The sequence below is a fragment of the Cibotium barometz genome, chromosome 53, assembly GCF_041138505.1.
Source record: "Cibotium barometz isolate CiBa-2024 chromosome 53, ASM4113850v1, whole genome shotgun sequence".
NCBI lineage: Eukaryota > Viridiplantae > Streptophyta > Polypodiopsida > Cyatheales > Cibotiaceae > Cibotium > Cibotium barometz.
The window spans coordinates 16594256-16609881 of NC_141098.1; the positions used below are offsets into that span (position 1 = coordinate 16594256).

The window sequence follows — 15626 nt, forward strand, 5'->3', positions numbered from 1 at the left end:
TGGTTTTCATAACTGCATGCTCTACCTCCATCTTCACTTTTGTTATCTTCATCTTCTTCTCTGTTGGGTTACACATGAAATATCTGATTGTGGGAGTGTCCGTGAAGAAGATTTCTTCAATGTCGATATGCAGTGGGTGAGGTGAGGAAGCTTCATAACTTTCCAGGTTGTAGAAGATCTTCTCCTACTCATGCCAATTCTAGTCTTTGGAATTATCCATGATGCTGTAGGGTAATATTTGCCTGTGCACACCATTTTCAAGAGTGTGTGCTTTCCAGTGAAGCACCAAGCTTGTTAGCTATATAATTTTCCATAAATACATAAGCCCTCTCAAATACATTAACTAGCAATAAACAAACTTTATTTTTCAAATCACCTTGTCCATAAAGAGCATACAGTTGACGTCCTCTAGTTATCTCCTAAATGGAGATGTTATGTGAGAAGAACTTAAAGTGCGGCTTGTGTAAGTCTTTCATGGAATACCCTACTATGCCTTCAAATGTGTGAATTTTTATTTGCGTTAGACCTCTACACATTACTATACCACCCTCTGGTTTGAAGAAATCCCAGCCCAAATACCGTTTCATGGCTTTCATGAGAGAGAGACGGAGCCATAAGAGTCACCACCATCTGAAAATGTAAGAGTACCTCCTTTCTCTAATGGAAACAAGCCTTTCAAGCAATCCATTCTTACAAACTCTGCTACTGGTTCCAACATGAAAGATTAATGTTTGCATTTCCGATGGCTACCATTACCGATACATAAAAAAGCTTTATCTTCTTCTCTACGGGAAAGTGAGGTATCTTGTGCACAGAGGGCTCCGAGTCAACATTCTTCTCATTCATAGGTTCTTTACCTTTCCTTTCGTGCTTGGACGATCCTAGAAATACAGAGCATTTTATTTACTGCACGAGGTATGGCAGCATATGATTGCAACCATCATGAATGCGATCATGTCTGTGAAAAAGGTAAATATTAGAAGCAAATACACCCAAAGATTGTGCTTTTTGCCTCACTGCATGTAGGTTACACACACTAGCAGGACCTTCGGGAGGAGTCACAACACGGCAGCATACCCAATCGACTTCAGCCCTCGGAACAATAGACATCATTGGGTCTTGCCGACGAAGTTGCACTCTTGGCACAATGGAGTTGGATGGATCACCTTCATGACAAAGCAAGGACGAAGGATGCCAATCAAATTTCATCAGATTGCTAATATCATCGAGTGGCTTTCTCCTAGGGGCCATAAGATAGAGGAGTAGTAGACATGAGGACCAAAACAAGGTCAAGTCCGCAGAGATTACATAATAAGGAAGTTAAGGCAAGTGTGAGCAGAACCCAATGAATACGAGGCATGTAGAATGAACCGTCTCGCGATAGGAATACTCCAGAAGCACGAAGCGTCCAGAGCAAAGGCGCATGCAGATAAGTCTAGAAGCACAGAAAAACCAATAAGGCAGTGACATGCAGAGACACGCACAATATCCAATACGAAGAGGCGCTTAAGAAACACGTGAAAGAGTGTGCATGCTGGTTTGTGCATGATCAAGCCACGAAATTCCAAAAGAGGAAGACAAATTAATGCAAATTAATTAGAAAGAAAAATTTATTGGTTATTACAAAGATGAGTTTCACCATATGAGACATCACAAAGAGTTTCACCATAGAAGAAATCGAAAGCCATCCAGAATCGATGCTTCCAGAGAAAGCTTCCACGTAGAGGTGCCATGCACGATCACGAGCAGCACGAACGACTGTCCACACGGGTCGGAATAGCACCTTTCATCCCCCATGACAAACAATAGAAAATGCGGTAGAAGAAGGAGCACCCACAACGGACGAGAAGAAATTGGAAGCCATCCATAATCAATGCTTCCAGAGCTAGCTTCGGACATAGAGATGCCATGCACGATGACAAGTAGCACGGAGGACCGTCCAGAAGAATGATACCTTAGACCAATCGGAGCACCACCTCCCATTGCCCATGACAAACACCAGAAAGAAACAACAAAAAATGCGATAGAAGAAGGAGCACCCACAACGGATGGCAGTGCAGCAAAAACAATGCAAAAGCATGTGTTCCAGCGTGTACGAAATAAAATCACACAAAAACCAAGAAAAAATATCATGCTCATGAAGTGTGTCCAAAGACATGTCCCCTTAGCAACTTGAAATATATCAACATGTGTCTAAATATGCACCTAAAATGAACGCCAGTTTAGCTTGCTATTGAACTCGAAATAAATTAATTCGTTTGTGAAAAACATTTTGGGTGCATATTAATTTCAAGCTGTGGTTACGATTATTGCCACGCACCTCGGAATATAGACAGAAGGGAGTGCAAAGGGATTGGGGGACCTCCACACGTCCTGACAGTTGGCCGTCAGACGTATGTGAAAGAAACCTTAGTCCTAGTACAAAATTTGGAAACAAGCGTACTACTGTGCAGTGTGGAGTGGAGTGCAAAACATGAAAGGAAAAGGATTCATATCGGAGGGCGATGTGGCTCTCCTACTTCGGAGGTAACTCTTGCGCCTGCTTCTCACTGCTGCCAAATTTAAACTAGCTTTTTAAGTCTGTTTCCTTTCAAATTATCATAGAGATCGATCATGCCCTTCTTTTCTAACCTCTCTCAAATTATCATAGATGCCCTTCTTTTCTAACTTCTTTATGTGTACACCATTGAGTCACTCGAGCAGCAATAGTTTTGTGTCTTAACACGAAAAAGCTACGATGATCGTGCCAACGCTTCATTGGGAGCAGAGAAAATGCTATGGGCAGGTGTAAGTGTATGTATATATACATGCATGAGAGAGAGAGAGAGAGAGAGAGAGAGAGAGAGAACTCCATAGTATGGCTAAGAGTTCCACATAAGCAAGGTTATAGGGTTTGGTTGTATCTCAAAGGAGACCGACATGCGCTTGCGGCAGACCCGACACCATTGCCTTTACAGCCAGGGTGTTGGGATAGCAAGCCAACTGCCTGATTTGTTGCTTGTGCCCATTGATGGCTTTGAGGTTGCAAGTAAAATGTTGTCGGTGGTTGTAAAATCATAGGTGTTGCGTCATGTGTATAAAGTATCTTACTCGAGAGTGAAGAGAAGCAGCGAATGGCTTAAGGATGAGGCCATATGCGAGATAAGAGAGATTGAGAAGAGGATATTACAGTCTATGAAGTAGAAGAGGAGATATTGCTGTGCATGCTGCAAGTTGACAGGTTGAAGCTTTGTGAGGAGACTACTAAGTCATGCTTGTGTTTGTCTTTTGTGTTAAATGTGGAGAAAGAGGATGGTGATTTCATCGAAGATGCAGGAGTCATCATATGCCTTGCTTCTTTGTAGGCATTGTGGATGGTATGTCCTAACTATCTTGTAATTTCATGGATGTTGAATGTGTTGTAAAGGGGCTATGCACATCAACTTGTAGCTCTGCAACTTGACAATCAAAACTCGAGGGCTGCTTTGTAATGAAGGGTTAAATAATACCCTAAAAGCATGTAAAAGTAGCATATGGTTATTTAGTTGGAGAAAACCTATAAAAAGAGGTGAAAGCCCATGAGCTAGGACTTTTGGATCATTTTTAATTTTGGATATTATGTCTCTCCTTGGAGTATATTGGTACTACCTCTCTATGGCTTTCATGGGAGTTGGCTCATGATCCTTCATGTGTGGGCTATCACATGGCCTCTTGGATATGGCTCAAATCCAACTATCTCATGTACTCTATTTGCTCTTTACTACATGATAATGATGGTTATTCTTGCAAATGTTAATCATGGCAATGTATTGTCCTTTTACCTCCATAATCCTCACTTCCCAATATTCTATGCAAGCTAACCTCATCGTGTTGGAATTGGGGCCTATTGATGTGATATTGGGATGTGCTTGGTTGAGTACTTTGGGACAAATCTCATTACGCGTTTCTCACATGTACATGAAGTTTATGCATGGTGGGACAACTTGTAACACTCAATGGCATTGGCTTTTCAAAGCTTTCCCTCATCACTTCCAAGCACTCAAAGAGGGCAATGAAGGGTATGAGCTCTATCTATGTTCTGCAACTCATCAACGATGCTGAAAATCAGGGTGGACAGCCTCTTTACAAAGAGGTGGTTGAGCTTTTGGAGGAGTAAAAGGATGTATTTTAGCTCCCTAAGTTTTTGCCACCTAAGGGGGATGTCAATCATGTAGTTGATCTTGAGTCAAATGCTAAACCGGTCAATAAACTACCCTATAGGCTTTGTAGGTGTCATGTGCATGAAAATGCTATGGACATTGTCAGAGCTAATCCAGAAGGGTCAGCCAAGAAAAAGACCATTAAAGCTAGGATTTGGAGCACAAGGTGCAAAAAGAGGCTAGTTTGGACTTGGAGAGGAACCGGAGAATCTGTCGGTTGCAAGAGAAGGACAGTCGGCTGCAAGCATGTCAGGCGTATCATTTATGATGGATATATGGTCCAGTCGGCTGGTTGACAGTAGTCGGCCAGCTCTCCATGAAGTCCAAGAGGCATATAAATAGCAAGTTTGCTCATTGTTCTATTCATTCATTCCTTTATGGAATGGGTCCTTAGGGTCCTTAAGGCTTAGAGTAGGACTAGATTTTGGTGTTTATCTCCTTTTGTATGAGGCAGCCGAGGGCTGTAGAAAAGTACCTTTTTGTACTATATGAATTATACTGAATTCCCAGCTATCTCTCTCTCTCTCTCTCTCTCTCTACTCTCCCTTCTGTCTGCGTTTTTGCATCAGCATGTTCTAAGTGGTGTTTAGGGCTGAAAGAAGACCATAAGAGCTTTCGCATGTTACATTGGTATCAAAGCATCAGGCTCAGCAAAGCTAAACACTGATTCAGTCCCATATGATAGTGTACAGGTCCAAGGTACAGGAAAGTACACGGATACGAAGCCCAAGGCAAAGAACACAGAATTGGGAAGAGCTCCTAGGAGGTTTGTTGGTGGTGTTCCACAAAGCCAGAGGGGATGGCAGTCCTGTGAGCCAGATAGGTTCTCGGGAAACGGTCCCAAGGGAGGATTATCCTCCAAGGGGTGATGTGAGAGTGCCAGACTCATTTCTCAGGAATGAAGACCAAGACAGTGTTCAGAGTCAGGGTTGGAATGGATTGGGGACTGGAGGGAACATGTCCATAGAAATTATTCAGAGTCAGAGTGGTTTTGGAGATCGGGCCGGTTTTTCAGTGAAAAGGGTTGCCAGAGTTGGATGGATGACAGAGGGACTTCGGGAAAAGAGTGGGATGATGACAGTCATCCAGGAACAGGTTGGAATCTCGTCATCAAGTTTAGCAGAGGGGGATGTCATGTGCATGAAAATGCCATGGACATTCTGAGAGCTAATCCAGAAGGGGCAGCCAAGAAAAAGACCATTAAAGCTAGGATTTGGAGCACAAGGTGCAGAAAGAGGCTAGTTTGGACTTGGAGAGGAACCAGAGAATTTGTCGGTTGCAAGAGAAGGACTGTCGGCTGTAAGCATGTCAGGCGCATCATTTATGATGGATATATGGTCCAGTCGGCTGGCCGACAGCAGACAGCTTGCTGCTTTTCGCATCGAAAGAGGGCTATTTTATTTCATGGTTATGCCCTTTGGATTGTCAAATGTTCTTGCCACATTCCAAGCACTGATGAATAAGGTACTTTAGTCCTTGCTCTACAAGTGGGTGTTGGTGTTCTTTGATGGCAGTCTCATCTATAGCAAGAGCAAGAAAGAGTATTTATTGCATATGAGGCAAGTGTTGGATGCCTTGAGGGAGCATAAATTGTGTGCCGAAGAGAGTGAATGCTCTTTCATGGAGGAGGAGGTGGAGCATCTGGGACACATTGTGAGTCACGAAGGCATCAAGGTGGATCCAAAGAAGGTGCAATGTGTTAATGAATGGCCTACTCCAACCAACACTACTCAATTGAGGGAATTTTTGGGGCTTTCTTTTATAGAAGGTTCATTGAGCACTACGGATCTATTGCCGCTCCACTCACCGATAGGCTTAAGAAAGAGGCCTTCTTTTGGGATGTAAAGCGGAGAAGAGCTTCTAAGAACTCGAGGAAATCCTCACTTTGATCCCTATCTTGGTATGCATTGACTTTTCCTTATCTTTTATCATAAGGGCATATGCATGTCGTAGTGGAATTGGGTTGTTTTGTACCAAGAGCATGGTGTGATTGCATATGAGAGTAGGAAGCATACTGACAAAGAAAGGTCTTTGCATGTGTATGAGCAAGAGATGTTGGCCATCATACATGCAATTAAGAAGTGGCATCACTATATCTATGGGAGTCACTTCAAGGTGAGAAGTGATCATGGGGTACTCAAGTGTTGATTATGTTTCCCGATGCCTATCTTGTCAACAAAACAAGGATTCGACTCAGAAGCCAAGTGGTTTACTTCAGCCATTACCTATTCCACAAGGCGAACGGACTCACATAGCTATGGACTTTATCACCGGCTTGCCTACTACTAAGCATTGATGGAATTCCATATAATAGGCTTACTAAAGCCACTCCTTTTATTCCAACCAAGACCATTTTCAGCTTCCCAAGTGGCCAATCAATTTATGGAACATGTGATAAAGCTACATGGGATGTCTGAATAAATTGTGGGCGATAGAGAAAATTTATGGAGTCTTTTTGGAGAAGTTTGTTTGCCTACCACTCTCAAACCGATGGGTAAACGGAGTGGGTTAATAAATGGGTACTTGAGGCATTATTGCCATGATACTCAAGCTACTTGGGATAAGTGGCTTTACATGGCTGAATTTTGCTACAATAGTACTTCTCATCCGAGCATTGGTATGTCACCTTTTGAGGTCCTTTATGGATATCAAGTGCATGTGCCATCAATGATGTTCAAAGAGGAGGTTGTGAATTCTCATGCAAAGGATGAGTTGGGGAGAATGCAAGGCTTGTTGCAACAATGCAAGGATAACATTGTAACATGCGGAAGCTCATTGGAAGAATCGGTAACCTCAATACTCAGAATTCAGCAATCGTTTGTGACGAGGATAACGCACAACATAGAAGATGTGCACAGAGAGAGAGAGAGAGAGAGAGAGAGAGAGAGAGAGAGGACACAATGTTGGGTCCCGAATATCCTCTGTAGGGCCCTCACCACGAATGGTGTATTTGCTTTATTAGAATGATGTAAATCTGAAATAAAGACTAGTTCTTGACCTGCACTTCTCCACCTTGGCTGAGTGCTTTCCCTTGGCTGTTCTGGCCCTTGGAACGCAGCAATCCTTTGTGAATAATGAGATCAAGTAACTGAATTTTGGTCTTGGTATTTATTCTTCTAGTGCTACTGGTCGGCTGTGTCTTATTTCTCTCCATGACTTGGTATTTATGCAATAAAAGCATTTTTAACCATCGTTCTCACATTGGAGTCCGGACTGTGCGCATCCTTGGTTGCTGGGCAGTCCCCTGGCCCTGGTCGACTGGGTGTTGGACAACACCTAGGCCTAGCTGCCGCTTGGCTGGGCTGGCACATAGAACCTGTCGATTGCTTGGCTAGGCCCCTTGGGCTGGCCAACAGTCTACCCAGCCCCTCAAATGGCTGGTGGGCAAGGCCTGGGGCCTTCGTGGCCCCTCTTGGGTGGCCTAAGACCTAATCTAGAGATGACTCTCCTTTCTGGGATAGCCCTAAGGACTGGCCCCTTTCTACATGCAACCTACATGCTTCTAGACATATGCTTGGCATTTGGTTGCAAACCAAATACTCAAAACACCTCACATCATTCCAGAGAGAGACTCACACTACGGATTGGCACTGCTTCATGTGTAGGACAATGCACACCTGACCTCGGACGCATAGAGTGGAGCCTTGGTTGACTTGTCCCAGACTGGGCTCACATGGGACCAGTTTCCACTCCAGGTCTTGCACCTTCTTATTCATATATGTCCACGTGGCATCCAAGTGCAGGATGCACGTGACATCCCCTTCTGCTCAACTTGACGGAAATTGCATAGCCTCCAAATAGTCCGTTAATAAAGTTGGATTGTCATCGAAGAAGTCTTTGTCAAGCCATATCGCTTTGTGAGTCCCTCGGTCTTGAAACTTTATGAGGAACTATCTTTTTCTTCGGCTTGAGCCATGCTTGAATTGGTGCAAAAGAATCTGTTTTGAAACTAGTACTCTAGCTTCATCAACTATGTATGGTTTCGCTTTGTCTTTCACTTCTAAAGGAATTGGACTTGCATATGGTTTCAGCCAAGTGACATGGAACACATCGTGCATAGGCCAGCTCAGAGGTAGCTTCAACTTCATTGAAACCTCATTGTTCTTTGGATAGGAAAAGGTTCGAAGCTCCTGAACGATAATTTTGGACATCGCTTGCCCACCTGTTTCAGTCTCTGCTTCATAATCCGAAGATAAACCCGAGAACTTCACATCCCTTCGGTCTTTGTTGACATGTCGAGTGTAGGTCTCCTTCGCTTTAGCCAACCTGTCTTTTATTGATTTCAAAATCTCGTGATAAAAGACTCTGTCATTCTGTTCGCTTCAGGTACTGAAGATGAGGTTTTGGTCAGTAGCGACTGGAATGGTTTTCCAAACGCTGCTTAATATGGACTCCTGCCAATAGCTAAAGAAAACGAATCATTCAAAATTGCTTGAACTAAAGGGAAAAACGATCCCCACTTACCTTGTCGATCGTGGACATAACACTTCAGCATATCATAGGCCAATTGGTTGTAGATTTCTGTCTGGCCATCAGTTTGTGGGTGAAATGCATTGGAAAAATTGAGTTTAGTACCAAAGTTATCAAACAATGTCCTCTCGGTCTGACACTATGGTCCGAGGGATCCCGCCAACTGGGTACCAATGTCGAATGAACAAATGGGCAATATCTTCGGCGGTCACATTGGCCTTGCATGGAATAAGCATAACAAATTTGCTAAAACTATCAACAATAGTTAATAGTAGGAAAAACTTTGCCATACACAATTGCAAACAAAAGGTGCTTTTCCAATGGATGAATATGGTGTGTTATTGTATACAAATTACAAAATATGGCTTATTCCATTGTTTAGGTTGTGATGAAACATATGCATGAAGTATATCCAATATTGTGCTATTTGTCACTTCAGTTTAACCATTAGATTTAGGATGAAATATAGTGGAAAAATCCAATTTAGTTCCTAGATTATCATACAAAGTAGTTTAAAAATCACTGCAAAACTTAGAATATCTATCATCAGAAACAATCACTTGTGGTAAACCATGATGAGTGAAAATCTGTTTAACAAACAAATGTGCAGTTTGATGTACAATAAGAGTATTTTTACAAGGAAGAAAATATGCTTGTTTGTAAATCTATCTATAATAGTCAACATCATATCATTATGGCTTGCAACCATGGAAAAACTAGTGATAAAATCCATAGAAATCTGTTCCCAAGGAGCATTAGGAATAGGAAGAGGCATAAGCAAATCAAGTTTCTTATCCTTGTAATTTTTACTTTTTGACAAACATCACATTCAAAAATAAATCTAGCTACATCATATTTCATTTTAGGCCAATAAAAGTCACTAGAGATAGTATGGAATGTAGATGAAACACCTCGGTGATATATCCTGGAAAGGTCCTTCAGAAATTGGTAAAGGTTATAGCAACCCTATCGCATGAGGAGCTTTCACTTTCTGACAAAGGTCACAGTGTTGCACATGAGTGAACACATCGCGTCTCATTCTTAACCAATAATATTGCCTTTCTAACTTCTCCAGAGTCGAATTCATGTCTCGGTGACCACCAATGATGGCGTCATGAGCATCATGGAGAAGAGGTGCCCTGAATAGTCGGCCTTTGTAGAAAAGCCAACCATCTTAAATCAAAAAGTGGCATGCTCCTATGGCATTCAATGTTTGCTCTCAATGTGTACCAAATTCCTCAGAATCCGCGTATGTGTGCTTCATGGCATCTAGTCTCGTACCAACAAGGTCGAGTCTAGTGGTCTGAATCAATGTCACTGTTCTCTTCCTGCTCAAAGCATCGGCCATTGGGTCGGCCTTTCTTGGAAGGTACACAATCATATCACCAAATTGTTGAAAGATTTGGCTCCAATGGTGCTGACGGTCACTCCACTATGCACTTGGCATGGTCTTAATCGAGCGCAATGCTTGATGGTCAGTGCGAACCTCAAATTCACGGCCATAAAGGAAATGTTTCCATTGTTTCAAGGCCTGAATAACTGATAGGAGTTCTCGATCATAGACCGAGTAATTTTCTGTGGGTAGTAATTACTCGATCATAGACCGAGTAATTTTCTTTTTCTATGGGTAGTAACTTACGGGACATGTAAGCTACTGGATGACCTTTCTGTTGTAATACAACTCCAATTGCGATGTTACTCGCATTAGTGATTACCTGGAACGGCTCGTCCCATAAGGTAAGTGCTAGACAAGGCGCTTCTGACAAAGCCACCTTGAGGTTCTTGAATGCCTCCAACGCTCGTGGAGTCGTTCGGATCCGCTGCCTTTTAGTCTTGACACTCAACGGGCCCTCTATGACGCCACCAATAAGGCTTTGTATCTCCGTCAAGATGTGCGTCCCCATGTGTACCGCTACTACTATCTTCGTCGACAGTCAGAGTGCGATTGCCTTTGCCGGCAATCCTATTTTTTCTAACCGTACCAAGCATGTTGGTGCCCGTTTTCATTTTACCAGGGAACAGGTTGAGCTTGGTACCATCAGGCTCCAGGACATTCCTATGGTGGAAAACCATGCGGACATCCTTACAAAGTCTGTCAATCGGCCTATCCTCAAGTGTCTTCGTGAGCGGATCGGCATCGGTCCTCCATGATCACCCTTAGCATCTTGAGAGGGGGACCATCCTCACCATTTGGATTATTTATCATTGTTGTAAAGGGCGCATGAGTAAGTGAAAACCCCTTGAGGGTACTGTTCATGTGAAAACCCACTGCATATCATTTACCATCTTGCATACCCTTTGCATTGCATTCCGTTTTTTGTTTTTAGGGCGCATGTGTGAATGAAAACCCATATGGGCATTCATGCATGTGAAAACCCCTTGCATTGTGGCATTGATCCAAAACAACCCAAACTCAAAAGACTCTACAAAAGATGAAGAGCACATGATCTACACCCGCAACAACCAGCTGTACTGAAAGCCAAATACTTCTTCATGTTTCTCTTCACCCACTTACCATCTTCATCTTCTCTCATGGTCCCCTTTTGGTCAGAGAGGGGGTGTGTGACGACCAGTCCAAAATGGCCCAAAGGTCCCCATTATATTGTCCAAAAGGTTCTTATTATTTACCTAAAAAGTCTTCTTTTTTCCTGGTCGGTTTGTGCTGGCCGACTGCTGCCTTTTTGGTTGTCTGACACTATTTAAGCGTGCAACCGCCTGGACCAACATCATTGTAATCACATATTGATTTACATACACCAACGTCAACATGTCATCAAGCTGGCACTCCACCTGCACAACACACACAGTAGCAGCTTGGCTATCATCCTCATCACATCATTGTCAACCAACATCTACATCAACCAACGCAAGCACACTCCATTAGCAAAGATGGTGCTCTACCATTGCATCAGCCGCTTGAATAACCAACAATCATCAACCTTTGTTCAACAGCCCTGCGCATCATACGACAGCAGCAGCCGGCCGAACCTTCATCAACGCAAGGCAACCTGCATCATCATTTAGGAGCAGGGTTCCCGTCTCTTGCTTCATCATCGATCATCATCATCGATCAACACTTTACTCCCTGCGCAGCACACCACTGCAGCAGCCTGCCATCAACACAAAGATCTTCATCATCGGCTCTACCACTGCAGTGTTTCTGCTCCTTCTGTATTCAGCAACACACCTGCGTCTACTGTAGTCGTGTGTTTGCAGACTTCTATCTCTACTTCACACGGAGTGCTACCGCTGTCCTCGATGCGAGCCTTCGTCACCGACCGAGCCTCTTGCTTCGACTAAGTCTTTGCTTCTTCGCCGGTCTACTACTTAGAGTCACCTCACATCAGAGGGCCTCTTGTACTGGATTACATTCATCATTATACATACATTCATTCATCCATTTCATGCTGTGTTGATTTGCTTTGATCTCTCACACATCTGGTACTTTCATCCTTTTGCCCTCACTGCCTAAAGCTGTTTGGATTGTTCTACACCGGTTTTATGGAATACGTGCAAGTATTATTTGCTGCGGCTAAGTTTTTCTATTGCATATAGCACCCTAAAGATCCATGGTGACGGGGAAGATTAGTACCCTCACGGGAAGATTAGCACCCTAAAGATCCATGGTGTCGCGTCCTCAGCTGCATGCCGCCGCCCCTACGTGCGCGGCCGTCGACTGTAGCGATCAGATCTATGCCACCCATTGCCAGATCTGTGCTGCCTGTCATTAGATCTGTGCTGCCATCGCCGCCGCCTGCGCCTTCCGCCCTGTGCGCTGCCGCCTCTGCCGTTGCCCTCACGGGCAGCTGCCGCCTGCGCCGCCATACGACGCCTTGCCATCGCCGCCATACGATGCCTTGCCATCGCCGCCCTGTACCGTGTCCCGTACAGCCGCTCTGTACCGCCGTACGATCGTACTTGCACTTGTACCGTATGACTGTACCTGTGTACTTGCTTTGCACTGCCCAAAGCAACTTTAGATTCACCTTCAGATCTACCCAAAATTGGCAAGGTTTGAGGGATTTGCAATTTTTTGACCTGAAATTGCACATTTTGCCTGTTAAAAATTGGGGCTTTTCACCATTGAGCTTGGAATTGCAACATTGGCACACATTGGCATTAATTTCAGCAGATTTGGTGCACAATTGCACTGGAAATTTGGGGATTTTGCAAAAATTGGTACTATTTGCAGCCCTTTTTGGGTATTACAGGCACATTTGGTTGGCATTGGGGCATTTCCCCCAATTTTTTGGGTATTACAGGCACATTTGGTTGGCATTGGGACATTTCCCCCAATTTTTTGGGTATTACAGGCACATTTGGTTCGCATTGGGGCATTTCCCCCAATTTTTGCGCATTGCAGCACTTGGTACAAGTGACAATCGCATTAGCAGATTTACAGGTGCAGATCCGGTTCAGATTTGGTCTAATTGGTTGCCTAAAAATTAGCGCTTTTCTACATTGAGCCCATTTTTGGAGCATTCGACCAATTTACATTTGATCTGCCAGGATTTGAGCACTTGCAGCTGTTACAGGTGTCCGTTGATTGTGTTTTTCACGGCACATGTATACATTTGTGGTTTGCTGCAGTGTATGCCATTGTGGACACTTTGACAGATTTGCATCATCGTGCAGTACACTTGCAGATTTGGGACATGCATATGTATTTCTCGCGGTGAAGGAGTTCCCTTTCAGTCCATTGGTTATCTTGCTATTTATCTCCTGCATTCTTATGGTTTTGTTGGGCATTGTCTACTAGTGGTGACTTGTGACAGATTTGCTGTGCTAACATGGCCCACAGTAACAATGACCTCTTTGGAATGATATCTCAAGAGGACAAGCTCAATGGGGACAACTACCCTATGTGGGCTTATATGATGCGTTATGTTTTGGTTGCCAAAAATGTATGGTTGTATGTGGATGGCACTGAGGAGCGTCCTCTTGCACCTGCTCGAGCGGAAGGTGAAGTGATTCTCGCTCACCCTCATGCAGGTCCACCTCCTCGTCTTCCTCCTACTCAGCAGCAACTTGGGATGCTAGGGATGCTCAGGCCCATGCATTGATTGCTCTCTCATGCCGCAGGCATATCATTCCGCACATTCGTTCTTGCACCACTGCAAAGGGTGCTTGGGATACCTTGGCGGCGTTGTATTCAGGTCGCAATGAGGCTCGTGTAGCTTACCTTCGGGGCAAGCTTGAGACTGACCGCATGCTTGAAGGTGACTCTATCGATCAGTACCTTATGCCTGTGAAGGACCTACGAGAGCAGCTCATTACCATTGATGAGGTCTTGACAGATGCTATCTTGTTCAGATAGTTTTGCGCAACTTGCCTGACTCTTATCAGACATTTGGCACCACTTTGCGGTTGTTGGCTAGCAATGCACCTAATGCGGTCACTTTTGACAACCTTGTGACTCTCTTGCTCAGTGAAGAGCAATCTCGTTCCAACAGGAATAACATGATGTTTGCTGAGTCAGCAATGGTTGCTCCTTTTCGTGGGAATAGATCTGGGCCTAAACCTAGCCCATCGGATCCTCCCAAGACAGAGGACAAGCCTGAAAAGAAAAAGCGCTGTAACTATTGTAGGAAAACAGGGCACACCATAGAGGAATGCAGGAAGCTTATTGAGAGTGAAAAAAAGAAGAAGCTGGCATCTTCTTCCACAGGTGCAGATCAGGCCAATTTGGCTACACATGTGTCAGCCTTGACACTTACATCTTCATTGCCTGCAGAGATGTCTTCTGAGGCCATTGCTTTTGATGACTATGCTTTATAGTCTGTACTCCATGGTATGCATTGTTTGGCAGATGCATTTCAAGGGGGGATTCTACTTGCCCACATGCAGTTGGTGATGCCTCATGGTCACTTATGCTTGTTGACCCTTTTGTTGGTCTATGCTAGACGCTTTTTCTCATGTGATGTCTACTGAAGATGCCTTTTATGCTGTTTTCCCTTGCAGCGGGATTGTTTCTACAGTGTTGACATTGTCACTTTCTCACATGTGATGTTTACTGGGAGTGCCTTTTACACACTTGGCCAGTGTTGGCTTGCTCTCATGGTTTTGACATGTCGCATGTATATTATTCATTGTGGGATTATGCATCTTTGCACTTGCCATACATGCCACTTATCATGGCATTGCTGAGAGTTTACCTATCCTCTCATAGCAACGGCTGATGCGTGCCTCGAGCCCCCACTTTCTCTCCCCATTTTCAGCTTTTCCCATTGCTGAATTTTTACTTATATCAGCCCTACCATTGCTGATTTTTCCTCATCGGATCCTCCATTGATGAGTTTCACTTCTGGAGCTTACATTGCATGTCTCATAGGCATGACTTTTGGATCCTGTTGCCTTTACACGTGTATATCTGCTACCTCTTCTTATGCTCATCACTTGTGCAGTTACAGAGCATTGATGTGGATTACATGCAGTTCAGCTTGGCATTTGGCACTTGCCTTCAGGGGGGTATTATGCGATGCCTCTTGATTTGATGCAGTTGATGTCCACATGATCTTTGCCATGCATTTCTGGTGATGCATTTATGTACTACAGTGCTCTAGCATTAGCACTATGACATTGGGGAATCTTCTTTTTCCCCGTCATATAGTGCTTGCTTTTTCCATTGGCACTGCAGTTCACTCTTACTGTGGAGCATAGTGCAGGGCAGCATTCACAACTTTATCACCTTGCTGCTACCCATTCACACCATTCACTTGAGGGGGGTTTGTTGGTCATGTCCACTGTCGGCTAGTTCAGGTGTGAACCCAGCTTACTCACGGGCACTTTTTCCTTGTGACTGGACATAGGTTTTTTCCTCGTGTGAACACACTTGTGTGTTGGGCACTTTGTCCTAGGCCTTTTAGTACTCACTTGTACTTTCATTTTCATATCATTATTGAGTACATCTTTTCCAGCACTCTCACATTTCTATGTGCTTGAGGTTGTGTGTGTGTGTGTGTGCAGGCTAGCTTCCCT

General features: G+C 44.0%; 1 protein-coding gene across 5 annotated transcripts in view; it reads left to right on the top strand.

Annotated features, from left to right (window-relative positions):
- The first annotated feature begins 2261 nt into the window (after positions 1-2261).
- The window catches only part of LOC147608364 (uncharacterized), an 86056-nt gene continuing 72691 nt past the window's right edge, over positions 2262-15626 (top strand). For 2 of the 5 annotated variants that reach the window (XR_015264543.1, XM_086789539.1), the window contains exon 1: positions 2262-2526. Coding sequence is in view for 1 of the 5 variants with exons in the window: in XM_086789539.1 (XP_086645665.1) it covers positions 2474-2526 (53 nt within the window). In the remaining 4 variants the exon portion in view is untranslated. The other 3 variants (XM_086789542.1, XM_086789541.1, XM_086789540.1) reach the window with 3 other exon arrangements.